Source organism: Stegostoma tigrinum, chromosome 38 (genome assembly GCF_030684315.1).
Source record: "Stegostoma tigrinum isolate sSteTig4 chromosome 38, sSteTig4.hap1, whole genome shotgun sequence".
NCBI lineage: Eukaryota > Metazoa > Chordata > Chondrichthyes > Orectolobiformes > Stegostomatidae > Stegostoma > Stegostoma tigrinum.
This window is the reverse complement of record NC_081391.1, coordinates 15,157,436-15,175,655: the sequence shown is the minus strand read 5'-3', so window position 1 is coordinate 15,175,655 and position 18,220 is coordinate 15,157,436. Positions and strand designations below refer to the sequence as shown.

Sequence of the window (18,220 nt, the reverse complement as noted above, 5' to 3'; positions counted from 1 at the left end):
GGAGGTGTGGGGGCAAGTGTAGCATTTCCTGCGGTTGCAGGGGAAGGTGCCGGGTGTGGTGGGGTTGGAGGGAAGTGTGGAGCGAACAAGGGAGTCACGGAGAGAGTGGTCTCTCCGGAAAGCAGACAGGGGTGGGGATGGAAAAATGTCTTGGGTGGTGGGGTCGGATTGACATTCCACATTAAGTAGAGGTTCACCTGCACATCTGCCAATGTGGTATACTGCATCCACTGTACCCGGTGTGGCATCCTCTACATTGGGGAAACCAAGCGGAGGCTTGGAGACCACTTTGCAGAACACCTCCGCTCAGTTCGCAACAAACAACTGCACCTCCCAGTCGCAAACCATTTCCACTCCCCCTCCCATTCTCTAGATGACATGTCCATCATGGGCCTCCTGCAGTGCCACAATGATGCCACCCGAAGGTTGCAGAAACAGCAACTCATATTCCGCCTGGGAACCCTGCAGCCTAATGGTATCAATGTGGACTTCACCAGTTTCAAAATCTCCCCTTCCCCTGCTGCATCCCTAAACCAGCCCAGTTCGTCCCCTCCTCCCACTGCACCACACAACCAGCCCAGCTATTCCCCCCCCCCACCCACTGCATCCCAAAACCAGTCCAACCTGTCTCTGCCTCCCTAACCAGTTCTTCCCCTCACCCATCCCTTCCTCCCACCCCAAGCCGCACCCCCAGCTACCTACTAACCTCATCCCACCTCCTTGACCTGTCCGTCTTCCCTGGACTGACCTATCCCCTCCCTACCTCCCCACCTATACTCTCTCCACCTATCTTCTTTTCTCTCCATCTTCGGTCCGCCTCCCCCTCTCTCCCTATTTATTCCAGAACCCTCACCCCATCCCCCTCTCTGATGAAGGGTCTAGGCCCGAAATGTCAGCTTTTGTGCTCCTGAGATGCTGCTTGGCCTGCTGTGTTCATCCAGCCTCACATTTTATTATCTTGGAATTCTCCAGCATCTGCAGTTCCCATTATCTCCAATAAAATCACATTGTATTGTTTTGCAGTGGTGCTTGACTCCAACTAACGTTACTTTCAAAAAAATCCACCCCCCACCCCGCCCTCGGTTTTATGGCGCAGAAGTTCCATCACGAAATCAGCCTTCCTTCCATTGACTCCATCCATTGCCTTGGGAAACAGCCAATATGATCAAATACCCCTCTTTCCCCAGTTATATTCTTCTCCAACTTCTTCCATTGGGCATGAGGTACAAAAGTTTGAAAATACTTCGTGGCAGCGCAGTGGCTCACTGGTTAGCACTGCTGCCTCACGGCGCCAGGGACCCAGGTTCGATTCCACCCTCAAGCGACTGTCTGTTGTGGAGTTCGCACATTCTCCCGACATCTGCGTGGGTTTCCTCTGGGTGCTCCGGTTTCCTCCCACACTTCAAAGATGTGCAGGCTAGGTGGATTGGCCATGTTAAATTACCCATAGTTTAATGGACGTTTAGGTTAGGTGGGTTATTGGGAGGAAATGGGACGGGGGGGGAGGGGAGGGAATGGTCTGAGGGTCGGTGTGGACTAATTGGGCTAAAGGGCCTGTTTCCGCAGTGTAAGGATTCTATGAACAGCTGCTTCCCCGCTGTTATCAGACTTATGAACCTCTTCGTACATTAGAGTTGATCTTTCTCTGCACCTTCTCTATAGCTATTGTGGTAGAAAAACACCCGGAGATGCAGAGAGTTCCTCAAGAAGATGATCTTTTATTTGCAAATAAACGCCGTGACAACCCAGAAGTGTTTTCCTAGAGTGCCCCCAAGCCCTTCTGGCTCGCACGACTTATACCATTTCATTATCATCCTCTGGCTAAGCTTATCAGCATGCCCAACCTTGTCAGTCCGAGTTATCTTATCACAACCCAATGGTGTCAGCTTGTCTTACCTTTCCACTCCCGCCACCATGGATTTTTCCTCTTCTACTTAGTTCATAATATAATGCCTATTCACTTATCTTGCCACAATGGTTTCTTCTGCTTCAGACCGATCTCTAATTTATTTTATTATAATTAGGTGTCTACTGCTATTTCTGCCACAATGGTTTTTTCAACCTAAAGTGGCCTCGCTACCTCATGTTAGTATTTATCTTATCTGTCACACGTCGCATTTTCCCTAAACATGCCAGCACGGGTGCCCACCTAATTAATCTACTCGACTAATCTAGTCACACAATCATTGTTCTATGCTTATCTATACCTGCCTGTGTATCCTATAGTTGCTTGTGTTGAGTTAGTTTAATGGCTTTGACTCTTACCCTGTTTCCCCTTCCTGTCATATTATGCTTAATATGTAGTTGTTTGTCTGAAACAGTCTTTGACAGACTCTTACTATCCTGGCAGTTTTCAAATTTTATTTTCCATACTATAACATGTATATCCTGCATTCTGTTCTACTACTGATGTACTAAAATAGGGTATGATTTGCCTGGAAAGCATACAAAACAATACTTTACTGTCATGTGTATCAAGATACAGTTAATAAATCATTTGGCCCATCATGTCTGTATTAACTCTCCAAATAAGCATAGTGACTTGGTGCCATTCCCTTGTCATTTACCCACATTTTTCACATTATTTTGAGTTAAAATGATCATCTAATGCTGTCTTGAATGCCTCCATTGAACCTTTCTGTACCACACTCGGGCAGTGATTCCAGACCCGAACCATTTGTTTTATGAAAAGTTTTTATCTCCCTTCACATCTACTGTTTTGCAAATCACTTTAAACCCATGCCATCTTGTTCTGATTATTGTAGGATTGGGAGCAGTTTCTCCCTATCCATCAGGACTCCTCATAAGTTTGAAAACTTCTGTCAGATCTCCTATTAGCTGCCTCCTTTTCAAGGAGGACGTTCCTAACCTCTCCAATCGATCATCATAACTGAGGTTTCTCACTTCCTGGAACTATTCTTGCAAATCTCTTCTGCAGTTACTCCCATGTTTTCACATCCTTTCTATATTGCAGCACGAAAACTGCACTCAGTACTTCAGCTGAGGCCTAACAAGTATCCTGTACTGGTTTAGCATTACCTCCCTGCTCTTGTACTTTATGCGGCTATTAATAAAGCCGAGGGTGTTGTTTGTTTTATTAACTGTTCTCCACTTGTCCTGCTACCTTCAATGATCTCTCATTTCTTTCCCTCTCTGTCTCTCGCGCACTCTCTCTCTCTCTCCCCCTCTTTTTCTCTCGCGCACTCTCTCGCTCTCGCCCCCCCCCGCGCTCTTGCCCTCGCCCCGTGCTCCCCCTGTCCCTCTCCCTCCATTTCTTTCTTTTTCTCTCTCTCTGCCTGTCCCTCTCTTTTCTGCCTAATAGATTTAAGATTAGAATAAAGATTGGCAGCAAAACATATCAACTGTTAATTTTAGTCTCTTTTTCCATTCTAGTCATACAAAGTCCTTCTTCTGGACCCAGAGACACTATTAAAAGAGAGGAATAAATTGCTCAGCACTCATTAAACAGGAGAGAAAGCAACAGAGACTGGCTTTCACAAGCAATTATCCGGGTGGTTGCGAGTGGGTGGGGAAATGGGACAGATCTTATCCAACTATCATGACTTCAGAAACAGAGAATATTGTTCTATTTGTCTCAATCAAGATGAATTCATCAGATAGAATTGTCTGTTACAGTTGCACCTTGTTTCAGTACTGGCATCAGAAATGGCCACCATCCAGGGTGGAGGTGGCTCAAAGTTGTGATGGCTTTTGCTGCATATTACCAGGTCTGGCTGGATTATTGTGTATAACTAGCGCAATATTAATTCAAGGAAGCACCAGTGTATATTGAGTTAATATAAAATGATTGCATTGTAATATTCACTGGTAAGGTGTTGATTGTATTTGAAAGGTGAATGTTGTCAATCTTCTCATTCCCGTTGTCAGAAAGTGAAATAACAGTTTCTCCAACTTGAACCCCCACCATTTTGTATCTCTTGCATTAACAAGTAATGGATTCCCGAGGGGATGCAAAGATTTGATGATTAAGTTTGGGTTTTGGAGCTTCTGCAGCCATGTATGGGCTGATTAAAGGAGGTCAGGACCAAAGCATGCACACAGCTTAACCTTTCCCAGTTTAGGCAACTTCATTAGCAGTTTGGTTCAACTAGTAGCACTGACCTTAAATCAGAAGGTTGTTGGTTCAAGTCCAATCCTAGGTCTTGAATGCAGAATCCAGACTGAATGCAACACTGAGGGAATGTTGCTTTGTTTAGTGGGTTGTGTTTTCAGTTTAGGAATATCTCCAGTGGTCTCATTATTCCTATCTCAAGCTTCTGCTCCTAAAATATGAACTAATAATTCATCATATTTGACATTTTTTGGACATCTATAATCCTGGCAGCAGCCCAGACTTCTTTGAGAACTGGGCAAGTGTAAATTTGTTCCTTTAACCCAAGCCTCCCTTTTGAAGCCAGATACAAATCTATGAATCTGGAATGATTTCTGCTATATAGATTAAAGGTTGTCCAAACTGACCCTTCTCTCTTTCCCAACTTCTCAACATTTTTCTTCTGAATTGTAATTATTTAAGAACTGTATTTTTTAAGATTCTGTTGCTGTTTGTCACAAACATGCAACAGCCACTGTTTGCATTGTAAACAAGCACCTTTTGAGTGTATTTCTTTAAAGAAACTCAAGGCCACTTGCTTATTCCAGTGAGTTTCTGGGATAGTTAACTTGGGCAAGTTTGCGTGGGATGCATCAGCTGAAATAATAGCCATGGTGACAGCCAGCAATATGTACATGAATGGTGAGGATGCTGAAGATAAATGAGCTCTGCCTTCAGATGATTGCCAGGAAAGGATATTTTTATAGATCTGTGAGGCAGGTTTATTGTTCTATTTCTGAAGAGCAAGAAAAGGCCAATTGGCCCTTCGGGACTCCACCACCATTTGATAATATCATAACCGATCTAGTTGTGGTCCCCCTTCCATTTTCCTGTCTGCACTCCATACTTTGTGTAGTAAAGATCTGAATAAATTTAAAGTCCCAGCCTCCTCTATCATCTGGGGAAGACAATTCCAAGCCATTATGCCCATGTTTCCACTTATTTTCCCAGTCACTTCATGGACCTGTGAAGTACATGCGCTGCAACAACTTTCAGAACCAGAACCCATTGGCATGCATGCACCCTCCAAGCAACACAGATGGAGTGTTGCTAAGGCCCCTCAGTCTTAAAAGGGAGACCTATTATTCTTTTTGTCCTGTTTCTGTACACCTGATTTTCCATGTCAATCCTGCCTTGGTGATGCCTGCATAGTACCCCAGGTGTGACCTGAATTTATTTTCGACCCTGAAGACGAATCCAAATTTTGTTGGATGACCAAAAGGTCCAAACTGGGGTCACAGCAGAAAAAGCAGTAGTCATCTGTTGTCCACATGAGCACCAGTAGCAGCGAGTTCCAGTGACCTTTTTGCTGGAGGTCTCTACTCATTACCCAATAATGAATGCTGGATGCTGATTGAGATCCTGCTCTTGACTGAGATTGAGCTGTGTGCCAGGTTGTTTGGCGAACCTGTTGGAAAGCCACGCTTGTTCTGAGGCAAAGTGGATAGATGCATAGATTGGGAGGCCTTTGCACTATGACTGGGCACATCAACAGTGACATTTGTTACTGATTCCTGTCGCCATTGGGCAGACAGCAGCCAATGGCCAGTGATGAGCTAAATTCCTTGGGTGCCATTTGCTGAACCCAGCAATCTTTGGCAGGGGAAGAGTCAAAAGCAACACAAACTAGTGATGGGTTTTTAAATTTTTTTTTAATAACAAGCTTAAACAATTCAGAACAACTTCTATTTTTTCAGTTTTGCAGCAATTTAAAAGCAGATGTTAAATGCAAATGGCTTGTCCTCTGTGTACTGTGCAGTCCTTTCAAATGTGAGTTAATTTAACACTCGTGTCGTCTGTCTGATTTATGTGAAATATTTTGTCCGTGTTTAGTGGTGGTATTAACATGTGCCAGTGTACAGAATTTTTTTATATTAAACTTTGGAACAAAATCTTGCTGCTTGTGTTTATGTTGTATTCCCATTGCCTTTAGAGGAGCTCCCCGTTCTCCTTGATGTAACTAACACATATCTCTTAATCAAGTCTTTTCTCTCAATTGTAATGAATGACTTCTACCTACTAATTTTTTTTCTCTTTCCTACCCTCCCCATGTTGGTAGTTTGCCTTTTCTCCCATTCTCATTTCCCAGGGTTGGACCAATGATTTTCATTGGATTAGTCCACACTTGCAGGTGAAGTGCTTGCCATGGTTTGCCTTTTGCAGGATAGCTGCTCGGGTGACTCTCCCACTCTTACTCCCAACCATTGGGTGTATTTACAGGCTGACAGTCAACTTGTTTGGCCATGTTGGCTGTGGGAGGTGCACACATAACTTGTCCTGGCATGGAACTTGCAGACCCAGAGCCTCTGGTCTAGAAATAGGAATGTTGCCCACTGTGCCAAAAGATCTCAGATGTAATGAATTGTAATGCCTTAATTGGATTAAGCCGCATTCTTTGTCGGCCCAGCTTCAGGAGTACCTCTGTAGTTACTGAAAATATTTTAAGATTCTAAAGGCATCAGCAGGTATGGGTATGGGGATGGGGAAAAGTGGGAATATGACCTTGAGATGGAAAATCAGCCATGAACATACTGAAAAGCAGAGGAGGCTTGATAGGCCAAATTGCCTACACCTACTCCTAGTTCCTCTGTATCTGGGAATGGACACCCTCAGACTGACAGTGAGAGAAATTTGTTTATGGTAAATGTGGGATCTAATATGCACCCATTTCTATCCACTAGCTGCTCTGCCTTCCCCTATTAAGAGGGGTAATGACCTAGTGGTGTTATCGCTAGACTACTAATCCAGAGACACGAGCAATGATCTTGGGACACCATTCAAATCCACCATGGTAGATGGTGGAATTTGGATTCAATTAAAAATCTGGAATTGAATCTCTAATGACGGCCATGAAACAAATCGCAATTGGTGGCGGTGGGGGTATGGAACCTGTCTGGTTCACTGATGTCCTTTAGGGAAAGAAACAGCCATCCTTACCATGGCCTACATGTGACTCCAGATCCACAGCAATGTAGTTGATTGTCAATTGCCCTCTAGGCAATTAGAAATAAACAATAAATGCTGGCCTAGCCAGTGATGCCCACATCAAATGAAGGGATTTTTAAAAAAAAATTCACCTTCTGTCCGTGTATATAAATTACATTTGGTAACTATGGCATAACTTGTGCTCCTGCTCAATGTAGGATGCAGTCCGCTGTGTAAAACTCCCTGTAGAGAAGACCATTCCACCTCCTGTCAGTTCTCCATGAAAGCGTATATTGCATGCATCCCCTTCACTTTCTCCGTAACAGTCAGTTTAAAAAGAAAGGTTAGTTACTCCTCCTCAGTTTTACCACTGAAACTAAAGTTTGTTAATTTTGTGGAATTTCCCAACATGAATGTGACATCACTGCAGGAAATGACATAAAAATTCAACTGGGTGACTCCTGCAATTTGAGAGCCGACTCTAGTCTCTACCTCTGCCCTCTTGGCATATATTATTCATATCCAGTAAACAGCAATATATAAATTCTATCAACCACCTGCAAATTTTTGCATATATACAGCTGAGGGATAGAGAAAAGGGAAGTAGTTCAGCCACTTCACGAATGTTAAACCAGTTCAACAGACTTGTGAAGTTACCTGTAAGGCATCTGTTATCCTGTGGGCTTTATTTTCAATTTCTCTGCTTTTTAAAAACAAATAAATGGCTCCCAGTCCTAGTCATTGCAATACAGGAGGCCATTCTGCTCATCGAGAACCTCTGTGTCCTGCAAGCCTTGAAATTAACTATTGTTCCCATACTGAGGGTCAGCAGAAAAAGCTCTATGATTCAGCCTGACTCCACAGCAACCAATTTCAAGATGAGACTTCAAACTGAGGCCCTATAAATGATCCCTTGCAATGTGGAGAAGAGTAGAGGATTTCTTTCTGGCCCATATTTAGCCCTTAACCAACATCTGTTTCATGTCACAGTTTGAGAGAACTTGCTGTGCCAAAGATGCTTGCCACTGTTTCCTATATTATAAACAGTGACTGCTCTTCAAAAAGTACTTCACTGGCTGCAAGTTACTTTGGGCTGCTCCAGCCGGCCAAACAGAGATGAGTCTTTTGGATAGCCGTTCCACAAGATGCCAGCTTAATCGGTTAAGAAGTCCTTCACAGAACTCAAGCTGAAACTCCGTGTGGACAAGCTCATGGTGGTGGTTGAAGGGATCCTGGGTATCTTATCCATCAGTTTCGAAGAGACTTTCCGCCGGAAGGTTGACAGTGCTCCACTGGTCGCCATCTCCCGGTAAAGCAAATTGAAGACGCCGACCGTCTCCTCGTAGCTGTCCCGGGCCGAGATCTCAAAGAAGGGGCATTTGAGTGCCCGGGCGATGCCATCACCCTCCTCTGTGGTCACCATCCGGTCGTACTGAAGGTCCTTCTTGTTGGCGACGATCACCACTGGGGGTGGGGCATCATTGTGACTCCGCTTCAAGCCGGAGTGGACATGGCTGATCAAGAACCGGAGTCTGAGAACCTCGTCAAAGCTACACCGATCTGTCACCGAGTAGGCAATGATGAAGCCCTCGGCCCACTTAATCTTTTCCTCGATTAGCATTGCGTCCTCTTCCTTTGCGGAGTGGGAGGGGGGAAAGAAAAGTTATTTATTCCCTTTTTGCATTTTGAGAGGAATACAGTAGCAGATTATCCTACCACTCATTGTTTTAAATGCTGATTGTGGGGGTTTGCTATGAGATGTTCCGAACACCACAAGTGACTATGCTACAAAATATTTGATGGCTGCAGAACATTTTGGAAAATCCTGATATGAGTTGCTGTATAAATGAATTTTTTCTAATTAGCTGTAACCTCTCCATATGCTTAATGAACGCTGTAAACAAATATCAGTGAATCCCTTGTTTTTCTTGCATCCCTAGCCTATGGCTGTATTTTTTTTTTTGTCTGGTTGACTTTGCTCTCAGAAAAATGGACCATTGTCTTTTTTACACTGATCCTTTATGCCTATTTTACATCTCTATCACGACTGGTATTGTAGCAGTTACAACAAGGTTAGCCAGGTGAACCTCAGAATGTGTTCCCTGAATGGGGCTGTTAATCTGGTTCATTCAGGGAGCCCTGACTGTGTCAGGGTCCTGCTCACTGAGAGCTGGCTCTGAGGGAGCTGGATCAGTGTAAATAAAGGGTGACTTGGTGACAGGATACCAGCCTCTGTGGAGTTATTTTCAAATACTCCCTTTATCTTTTTGCTCTGACCATTCCCCACCATCTGTTTTGCTTGCTCCCGCTTCCCTTCTGTTAGCCACACAAAAATCGTTTTGTCAGCCCCTTTCAGCTCTGAAGAAGTCACATTGCATTTGAAGATTTAACTCTGTTCCTCTTTTGCCTCAACATGCTGAGTTTCTCCTGCACTTTGTGCATTTGTTTCAGATTTCCAGCAGCTGAAGTATTTTATTTGAATGGCTTTTGAAACCCAGTTTCCAGATGCAATGCCACTTGTTCATGATGACCTCGTGATTACGTTACCTGTCCCGCAGTATCCAGAACTTCAAACTGCACACATTCCCCATCCACTGAGGACACGTGTCTGTATATTGTTTCTGTGAATGAGTGGAAATGTTAGTTGCAGTTTGGACATTACTGGAGATTTTCACAATTTCAATGTTCTGCTACTGGTAACCATACCTGTGGCTGCCTGGGCCCTGTGTTCCACCATTTCCTCCATCAGCCTCTAATCTCTCTCCAAGTCCTTTAGGATACTTGGCTTTATTAGTTAAGGCACTGAATACAAATGCAAGGTGGTTATGATGGAGCGGGGCACAATGTTAATAGCTGGCTGTAGTTCTGGTTGACACATTTACAGAATGACTTTACAATGGAAGAGGGTGCAAGCAAGATTTACCAGGCTGTTACTGGGGTTGGAGTGATATAGCTGTGAAGAGAAACTAGACAGGTTGCGGTCATTTCCCTTGTAGAGACAGCTGGAGCATGGTGGGGAAGGAGCAATCTGATTGAGGTGTACAAAGCTCTGATGGGCAGAAGGCAGATAGGGTGAAATCCTGTTTTTTTTAGAAAAGAGATCAATATCAGGGTTTGGGGGGGTGTAGAGTTTTAAAATAAGGAGTGGGAGGGTTGTCACGGAAAATAAGCGAATTCACAGGATATCTAGAAATCAATGCTTTAAGGGTGGTAATGGTGGGAGCCCTCAAGACATTTAAAATATGGATCATAGAATCCCTACAGTGTGGAAACAGACTGACCCTCAGGGCATCCCATCCAGCCCCATCACCTATAACCCACCAATGCTGCACATCCCTGAACACTATGGGCAATTTAGCATGGCCAATCCATCTAGCCTGCATATCTTTGAACCGTGGGAGGAAACTGAAGCACCCGGAGGAAACCCACACAGACTCTCACGTGAGGGTGGATTCAAACCCAGATCCCAGGTGCTGTGAGGCAGCAGCGTTAACCACTGAGCGACCATGCCACCCCGATATTTAACGACCACTTGAAACACCATAGCATTGAAGGCAACGGACCAAGTGCTGGCAAATGGGATTATAACAATGGATGTTTAATGAATGGTGTGGAAACAATAGACTAAAAAGGCTTTTTCTCATTCTATAAAAAAAAGGAGTCAGTCCTAAAAAAACCTACATGTTAATTTCTCATAACATAGCAGTGATGTGTTACAGTTCAGTGAGGGACTCTGGGTTCTATGGGTGGCACCATGCACGTTTTATGGGCATGATGTATTCTAGAGCTACAGATATTGACAGTAAAGGCTCTGTCAATCTCTGCACCATGTGGCTGACCAGGAATCTCTTCCACTCTTCCTGTCTATCGTTGGCAATGTACCAAGCCTTTTGGCATGAGATGGACTGGCACATCGGCACTCAACCACATTATGACCACACCTCCTCCAGACATCAAGTCCTGGAATGGGGTTTGAACTGGAGCGCCTGGCTCAGGGACACTATTTGCTGCCCTAAACAATCTCACATGTTTCATTAAATGTGCTTTTTAATTTCAAAAATATGTTTTATTCATTAAAAATATCTTCTATATACCTGCTTGGTCTTTAAGGCAGTGTGGTTTTGTACAGTAGCATATGAAGAAGCAAACATTGGAGTTTGACTCCATCCAGCAATCAACTAAAGGCATTTGTCACTTGTACAAGATTATGTTTACATGCGTTTGAGGGACTGGGCAGGAAAGGGTTCGATAACTGACCAGACCCCAGTTAACTTCGGCAGAATACACTTAGTAGCCAATCCCTACCGTCCTTGGCGGCAGCTGCCCCAGGCTTTAGTATGTCCCTGGGCCTTGGAATGTTTAGGGGCTCAATAACTGCAAGTTGTTGTGAAGCAGAAAGCTTCCTCAAGTGATGAAGACTGAGATACGAGTACAGTGTGTGCTGTACTATTTTATATGTCACTGCTATGCTTGAGAGTCCCTGCAGTGAGTTTACTGAGCACTCCATTGTTTGGAGGCATCTCCTGACTGCAGTGCTGAATTTCACTCCTGTCCGTGAAGCTTCAGGTTTCAGCTTGTGGGTGAAACGTTGACAACTCCAATCTCTTGTTTCTCACATGCTGGAACAAGCTGTGTATGGGAGTGAGACATTCCTGCTGTTATCATTCTGTATTGCAGTGATAGACATACACACACTACACATCAGTGAGATAATGTAGCTGTTGGCAGTCTTGCAGAGTGCAATAGAATGTCCAAAAGGGCTAGGTGTTTATATTAACTGTAAATCCCAACAAATACAGAGACACGTGGAATAGCACTTACTGCCCTGTTATTGCAATGTTGTAAATATCCTTTCAGCAAGACAGTGGCACAGACACACAGAGCAGACAACTCACTCAAAGGAATCTTTTTCAGAAGGCACTCCATGAATACTCACCCAAAGTTGGATCGTACTCTCCAATGAATCTTTTAGTTATGAACCGGACAGTGATTGCTGGAAAAGCAAAGGTGTGAGAGTTAAGTGTGAAGTGGAATACTCTACTGACTGTCCTTGTCCTGATCTGCACTGCCATTCTCTGTACTTCAACATTGTTTAATCAGTGATGATCAGTGGATGCTCCGTGAGCTTCCAGCACAGAAACAGGCCACTCAGCCCATACGTTCTGTGCTGGTTTCCTCCCATCCCTGTTCGCCTAAACCGATCAACAATTTGCATCGTGTGATCATAAGAAATAGGAGCTGGAGGAGACCATTCATCCCCTTCAGCCGACTTAGCTATTCAGTCAGATAGTGGCTCATCTGATTGTCTCCATACACCCAGTTTCCTAGCTGTGGCCGTTACCCTCAACTCCCTTGTCTATCAAAGATCTGTCCAAATCAACCCTGAATTTACTCAATGATCTAGTTTCCTCTGCTGTCTGAGAGAACTGACCAATGTGGCAACCTGCGAGAGGAAAGGTAATTATTTTGGCTGAGTCTTCAATGGGAAGCCTCTGTTTTTACACTGTGACCCGAAATTCAAGATTCTTTCTTCAGAGGAAACAACTAGCAGTATTCTCTCAAGTTGCCTCAAAATCATTTGTTGCAGTAACATCATCCCTCGTTCTTTGAAACTCCAACAAGTGTAGGCCTGAGCTGCTCAACCTTTTTCACAGATTCATACAGTGCAGAAAAGACCCTTTGGCCCATCGACTCTGGACCACCATGACTACCACTAAACTTGCACCAATCCCAATTTCCTGCACTTGTCCCATACCCTTGAATGTTATGATATTTGAAGTACTCATCCAAATATTTTCCCTTACAATCCCTTCCAGGCAGTGAAGCCAAGTGAATCTTCTCCAAGCTGCTTCCAATGTACTTCTATTCCTTTCTCTCTTCAAGCTTCCCCTTAAATATATCCATGCTATTCCATCTTAACTTTTCCCCATGGTAGCACATTGCGGAGCCTCATATGGGTAAAGATTTATTTGTTCTGAGTTCTTAATTAGGTTTATGAGTGTCTTTCTTAAATGTATAGCCCCTTTACACACTCATTATTCCCACCCATATAAGTGGAAACATTTCTGTTATAATTTAGATCTTTATTAGGTCACACTCATCCTTTTTCTCTGAGAACAAAGATTTTGTCCTATTCAGTCTTGAACATTAGAAAAACTGAAAGATGGACTATCTCACAACAAACACGGAACCATCCCTAGCCAATCAATATTAAAGGTTACGTCAATGCACTTTATCTGTCATTTTAAGATGGATTTGAACTGTTTGGTCTTGTATGTTTGATACTAGTCAATAAGGATCATTAGGCTGCTGAATGGCAAAAACACACCTGGCCAAATCACAGAATGGTTGCAGTGCAGAAGGAGACTATTCAATACAATCTGTCTGTCCCAGCTCTCCGACAACCATTTTCCTGCCTTCACCCTGAAGCCCATTCTTCCTTTTCACACAACAATCCAACTCCCTCTTAAACACCTCGATCAAATCTGTCACTGCATGAAAAAGATCTCCCTCATGTCTCCATTGTTTCTTTTACCAATCTACTTCAATATGTGCCGTTTCTTTCTCAATCCTTGCACGAGTGGGAACAATTTTTGCCAAGTTACTCTGTCTGTGAGAGCATAAGAAATAGGAACAGGAGGAGGCCATTCAGCCCCTTGAGTCTGCTTCACCATTCAAAGGGATCACGGCTGACCCAACATTCCTGACATCCACTTTCCAGCGTGTTTCCTGTGACTCTTTATGATTTTGAATTTTTCTTTTAAAAATTTTTATTTAGTATTCACAAGCTCAGTGTTCACGAGGTTTTCCAGAATGGTTGTTTATTTTCCTTTGTCCCTCCGAAACTTGGGTTGTGGATCTTTCTGTCTTACAAGTGACTCCTTACTCCTCCCTATTTCAAGATTTTGGAAAAATGCAAATGGAAAGATTTGAGCATTTTAAAAATTATGTTAAATTATTAAGACAGGGATGTCATTGTCAAAACCCAACATTTATTGCTCATCCCTGGTTGCTATGAGTAATTTGCTAGTTGACTTCAGAGGTCATTTAAGGATCAATCATGTGGGTCTGGAGCCATGTGAAACCTCATCTGGGTAAGATTTCCTTCCCTGAAGGGCATTAATGAACTGTTTGGAATTTTACATCAATATTGTGATTACTTTAACTGGGACTAGATTTTTAAGTTGATTTCATGTTTTTAAACTGGTGTGGTGAGATTTGAACTCTCAGTCCTCAGAATTAATGTCCAGAAGTTCAGTAATATAACCATTCCATTACTATACCCATACTTATTTCTCTAGAGTTCCGCTACAATTGAGTCTTGTTTGATCTGTGTGGTAAACTGTTAAAAATGATTGTCTTTTCTTGTGCAGGCACAGTTACCTGTACCACTGTGCAGGTTTAATCTCGCCAGCAGCGTGTTTATATATTTCAGTTCAAAATTCTCATCCTTTTGTCTACCTTCGAGGACCCACCCCTTACCTATCTCTCTAACCACCGAGCAGTCTCCAAGATTTCTGCACTCCTCCAATTCTGCTTTCTATGCATCCAAAATTTTAATCATTCCTGTATCGGCAACTGTACTGTCAGCACTCACTAAGTTCATAAACACTCAAATATCATCTCTTTAACCCCTTTGCCTCTCTACCTTGCTCTCCTCTTCTCAGATGCTCCCTAGACTTAAACACTTTGGCCAAGCTTTTGATTGCCTGTCATTTTTGCATGCCTGTGAAGTTTAATCAGATTTTTTGGGATGGTTTTGCTGTGCTAAAAACACAATATAAATGAAAACATTTCATCGTACAGCTTGAACCAGACTGTCTTTGAGGTGCCAGCCAGTGTGAATGCACCACCTTCCCATCATAAATAATAAAAAGATTATTATTTCTCCGTGATGATGAATAAAAATTGCAGTCGGAAACTTTGAAGCCAATTGGCATCCTCAGTTTTCCTGATTTTGAACCTCAAGCTGAGAACAAGGACATTAATCACATCTTTAAAAAAAAACCTGAGATGAGGAAAAACAAAACATCAGTGTAGGATTACTGCCTTTCCCACAGTCAGACCCACAAGGAGAACGAGTTTTGGACAGGCTCAGGAACTTGGAAGGAGTTTCAGTGTTTGACTAGCTGCACCTAGAAGTTAACTGCAGGCTTTAGTAACTAATCACTCCACAGTGTTTTATGAAGGACAGAGAGATGAACCAGTCAAGAGAGAACAAAAGGGTTTTTAAAAAGCAGGAAGCAAACAAGTTCTGATTAGAAGTGATTCCAACCAATTTTCTTTTTAATCAATCTGTTCGGATATGTTATAGACATCTTGGCAGCGTCACACAGCACGGAAACAGATCCTTCGGCCCAACTTGTCCATGCTGACCAGGTTTTCCAAACTAAACTAGTCCCATTTGCCTGCATTCGGCCCATATCCGTGTAAACCTTTCGTATTCATGTTTCCGTCCAAATGTCTTTTAAATGTTATAACTGTACCTGCATCTACCATTTCTTCTGGCAGTTCATTTCACATACAAACCACCCTCTGTGTGAAACTGTTGCCCCCCCCACCACGTCCCTTTTAAATCTTTCTGCTCTCACCTTAAAATTATACCTCTTAATTTTGAAGTCTCGTACCCAGGGTAAAAAAGCTTTGCTATTCACCTTATCCATGCCCCCCCATCATTATATAAACCCCTATAAGGGTGACCCTCAACCTCCTATGCTCCAAGGGAAGAACGTTCCAGCCTTTCATTATACATAAACCTTCCAGTCCTGGTAACATTTGAGTAAATCTTTTATGGTCCCTTTCCAATGTAATATCCTTCCTAGAGCAGGGTGACCAGAACCCATACGTATTGCAAAACCGACCTCACAACGTCTTGTACAACTGCATCAAGATGTCCCAACTCTTACACTCAGTGCTCTGAGCAATGAAAGCAAGCGTGCCAAACACTTCCTTCGCCACCCTGTCTATCTGCAACTCCACTTTCGAGGAACTTTACACCTGCACCCCTAGGTCTCTCTGTTCGACAACACTCCACAGGACCCTCCCACTAACTGTGCAAATCCCACCTTTGTTTGTCTTACCAAAACGGAGCACCTCACATTTATTTTAATTAAACTCCCTCTGCCACTCATTGGCCCAGTTCATAAAGATCTTGTTGAGTGCTGCGGGTGTGCAATGCACTGCCTGGGAGGATAGTTGAGGTGGGAAAACTCACAACCTTTCAAAAGTACTTGGATGAGCTCTTGAAGTGTAGGTTGTATTGAATTTTTGACAGTAAAGACTCGATGGGCTGAAGGGTCTCTCTTCTGTACTGTATGATGCAATGTCACATGAACCTCAACCTTCTGGTCCACAGGGTTAAGTATTAATTTTTTGATACTGAATAAACAGGAACGTACAGTTACACAGTGAACACTTTTTAACCCTGATCAATCATTATACAAGGGAATGAAACGTGCAGGGCGACGGGATAGAGCAAGGGCAACAGGACCGACTGGATTCTACAGAGGGCCAGCATGAATAGGCAGAAAGGCCTCTTCCTTTTCTGTAATGATCCTGTGCTGTATAATCTGTATAACCTCTTATCCTGCTGAACAACCAAAAATCCCAAACACAGTCTATTCCTTGCCCTGCTAAATTACTAGGATTCCTGCTGATTTTGTCTCTGGAGAATGCAGTAACGGATCTGGACAGCCTCAGAAAAAGAAAGAGGAATGGGGTTTGGTTTTTGTACTCCTTACCAGTTTTCCCCACAGCCCCTTGGCCCAGAATAGCCACTCTCACAGTCCTGCAGCCGGCCAAGTGCTGGGCTCTCTTCAAAGGACGGGGCAGCTGGAAGTTGGAGCTCATGTTGTAGTCTCAGCTCGGGCTTCCAGCTGGGTTTTTGAGCAGAAAGGGCTCTGGGGTTCCCAATCTCACCGGAACTTGGATCCAGTCCTTGTCTAACTGCATTCCGCCCTGTATGCTCGTGCTTAAAACGGAGACAAAGCTTCTTTCCACATTCCAAGAGTGGGAGATTTTCTAGAGTTCCTCTGTTTGGAGCTGGGGCCCCAGCAACTTCAGTCTGACCCAGATTCTTCAGTTGATTGTTTTTCTGAGAGTGCCAGCTCCTCTCTCTTTCTCTTTCTCTCAGAGATGTGATGCTAAATAGTTTGGACCAAACACCTAACAATCAGTTCCACTCTAGTTCCAGTCTTGACGTCTGTTGTTTGCAGTTTCTACAGAGCTCCTATGGGTCCTACTGCCCTCTTGCAGCTTGCTGAGAACTAAAAAGAAAGACTTGCATTTATGTAGCGCCCTTTGCACCTGCCGTTCATCTCAAAATATTTTACAGCCAGAGCACAAGTGTTAGTCATTGTTGTAATACAGGGAATGGAGAAGATGGCTAAAACACAGCATGCTGTCATGAGCAGCAATGTAACAATGTGATGGTGTTTGATGGGTTTATATTGGTCTAGAGAGAGCTCCCTTGTTCTTCAAAATGGCGTCCAATGAATCTGGGAGGGTGGACAGAGGCTTGGTTGAACATCCAAAAGGCATTAACTCCATCAATGCAGCTGTCCTTCCCTGATGTACTGATGGGCCAGCCTTGAGGTTTACATTCCAGTCCTCAGTGGGCCTAAAACAGAGACGTGAAAGTGAGAGTGCTACCAACTGAGACACATATTTCAGAACGGCCACATCAAAGTGCCAGCATTCAGCTGGCTCAGTGGTTAGCACAGCTGCCCCACGTGACCTGGGTTCGATTCCAGCCTCAGGCGACTGTCTGTGTGGAGTTGCCACATTCTCCCCATGTCTATGATAACAAGATGTAGAGCTGGATGAACAGAGCAGGCCAAGCAGGAAGGCTGACGTTTCAGGCCCTAGACCCTTCTTCAGAAATGGCATTCGAAGAGGCTTCGCAGTGGGGTTAAAATTGTATCAGAGATAGTAGGAACTGCCGATGCTGAAGAGTCTGAGATAACACGGTGTGGAGCTGGATGAACACAGCAGGCCAAGCAGCATCAGAGGAGCAGGAAGGCTGACATTTCGGGCCAAGACACTTGTCTGTATTGGGTTTTCTCAAGGTGCCCTGGTTTCCTCCTATGATCCAATGATCAGGTTAGGTAGATTGGCTGTGCTAAATTGCCCCGGGGCCCATGGGTATGCAGGTTGGGTGGATTGGCCATGGGAAATCAGGGATAA

General features: G+C 43.8%; 2 protein-coding genes across 6 annotated transcripts in view; one reads left to right on the top strand and one right to left on the bottom strand.

Moving 5' to 3' along the window:
- Window positions 1-6,003, top strand: part of LOC125446977 (transportin-3-like) — a 57,706-nt gene extending 51,703 nt beyond the window's left edge. For all 4 annotated transcript variants that reach the window (XM_048521033.2, XM_048521036.2, XM_048521034.2 and 1 more), the window contains one exon: window positions 3,394-6,003. The gene's annotated coding sequence lies outside the window, so the exon portion shown is untranslated. The remainder of the gene's footprint in view (window positions 1-3,393) is intronic.
- On the bottom strand, window positions 5,745-17,312 carry LOC125446978 (ras-related and estrogen-regulated growth inhibitor-like). 2 transcript variants are annotated; one of them, XM_059640794.1, is made up of 5 exons: window positions 16,777-16,829; window positions 11,973-12,029; window positions 9,743-9,838; window positions 9,584-9,657; window positions 5,745-8,669 (listed from the first exon to the last, which is right to left on the bottom strand). In XM_059640794.1, exons 3-5 carry the CDS (start codon window positions 9,780-9,782, stop codon window positions 8,190-8,192), a joined length of 594 nt encoding a protein of 197 aa, XP_059496777.1. In that variant the 5' UTR covers window positions 9,783-9,838; window positions 11,973-12,029; window positions 16,777-16,829; the 3' UTR covers window positions 5,745-8,189. The 2 variants fall into 2 exon arrangements, with proteins under 2 accessions (XP_059496777.1, XP_048376995.1); XM_048521038.2 differs by lacking the exon at window positions 9,743-9,838 and having other exon boundaries at window positions 16,777-17,312.
- Between the last annotated feature and the right edge of the window lie 908 nt (window positions 17,313-18,220).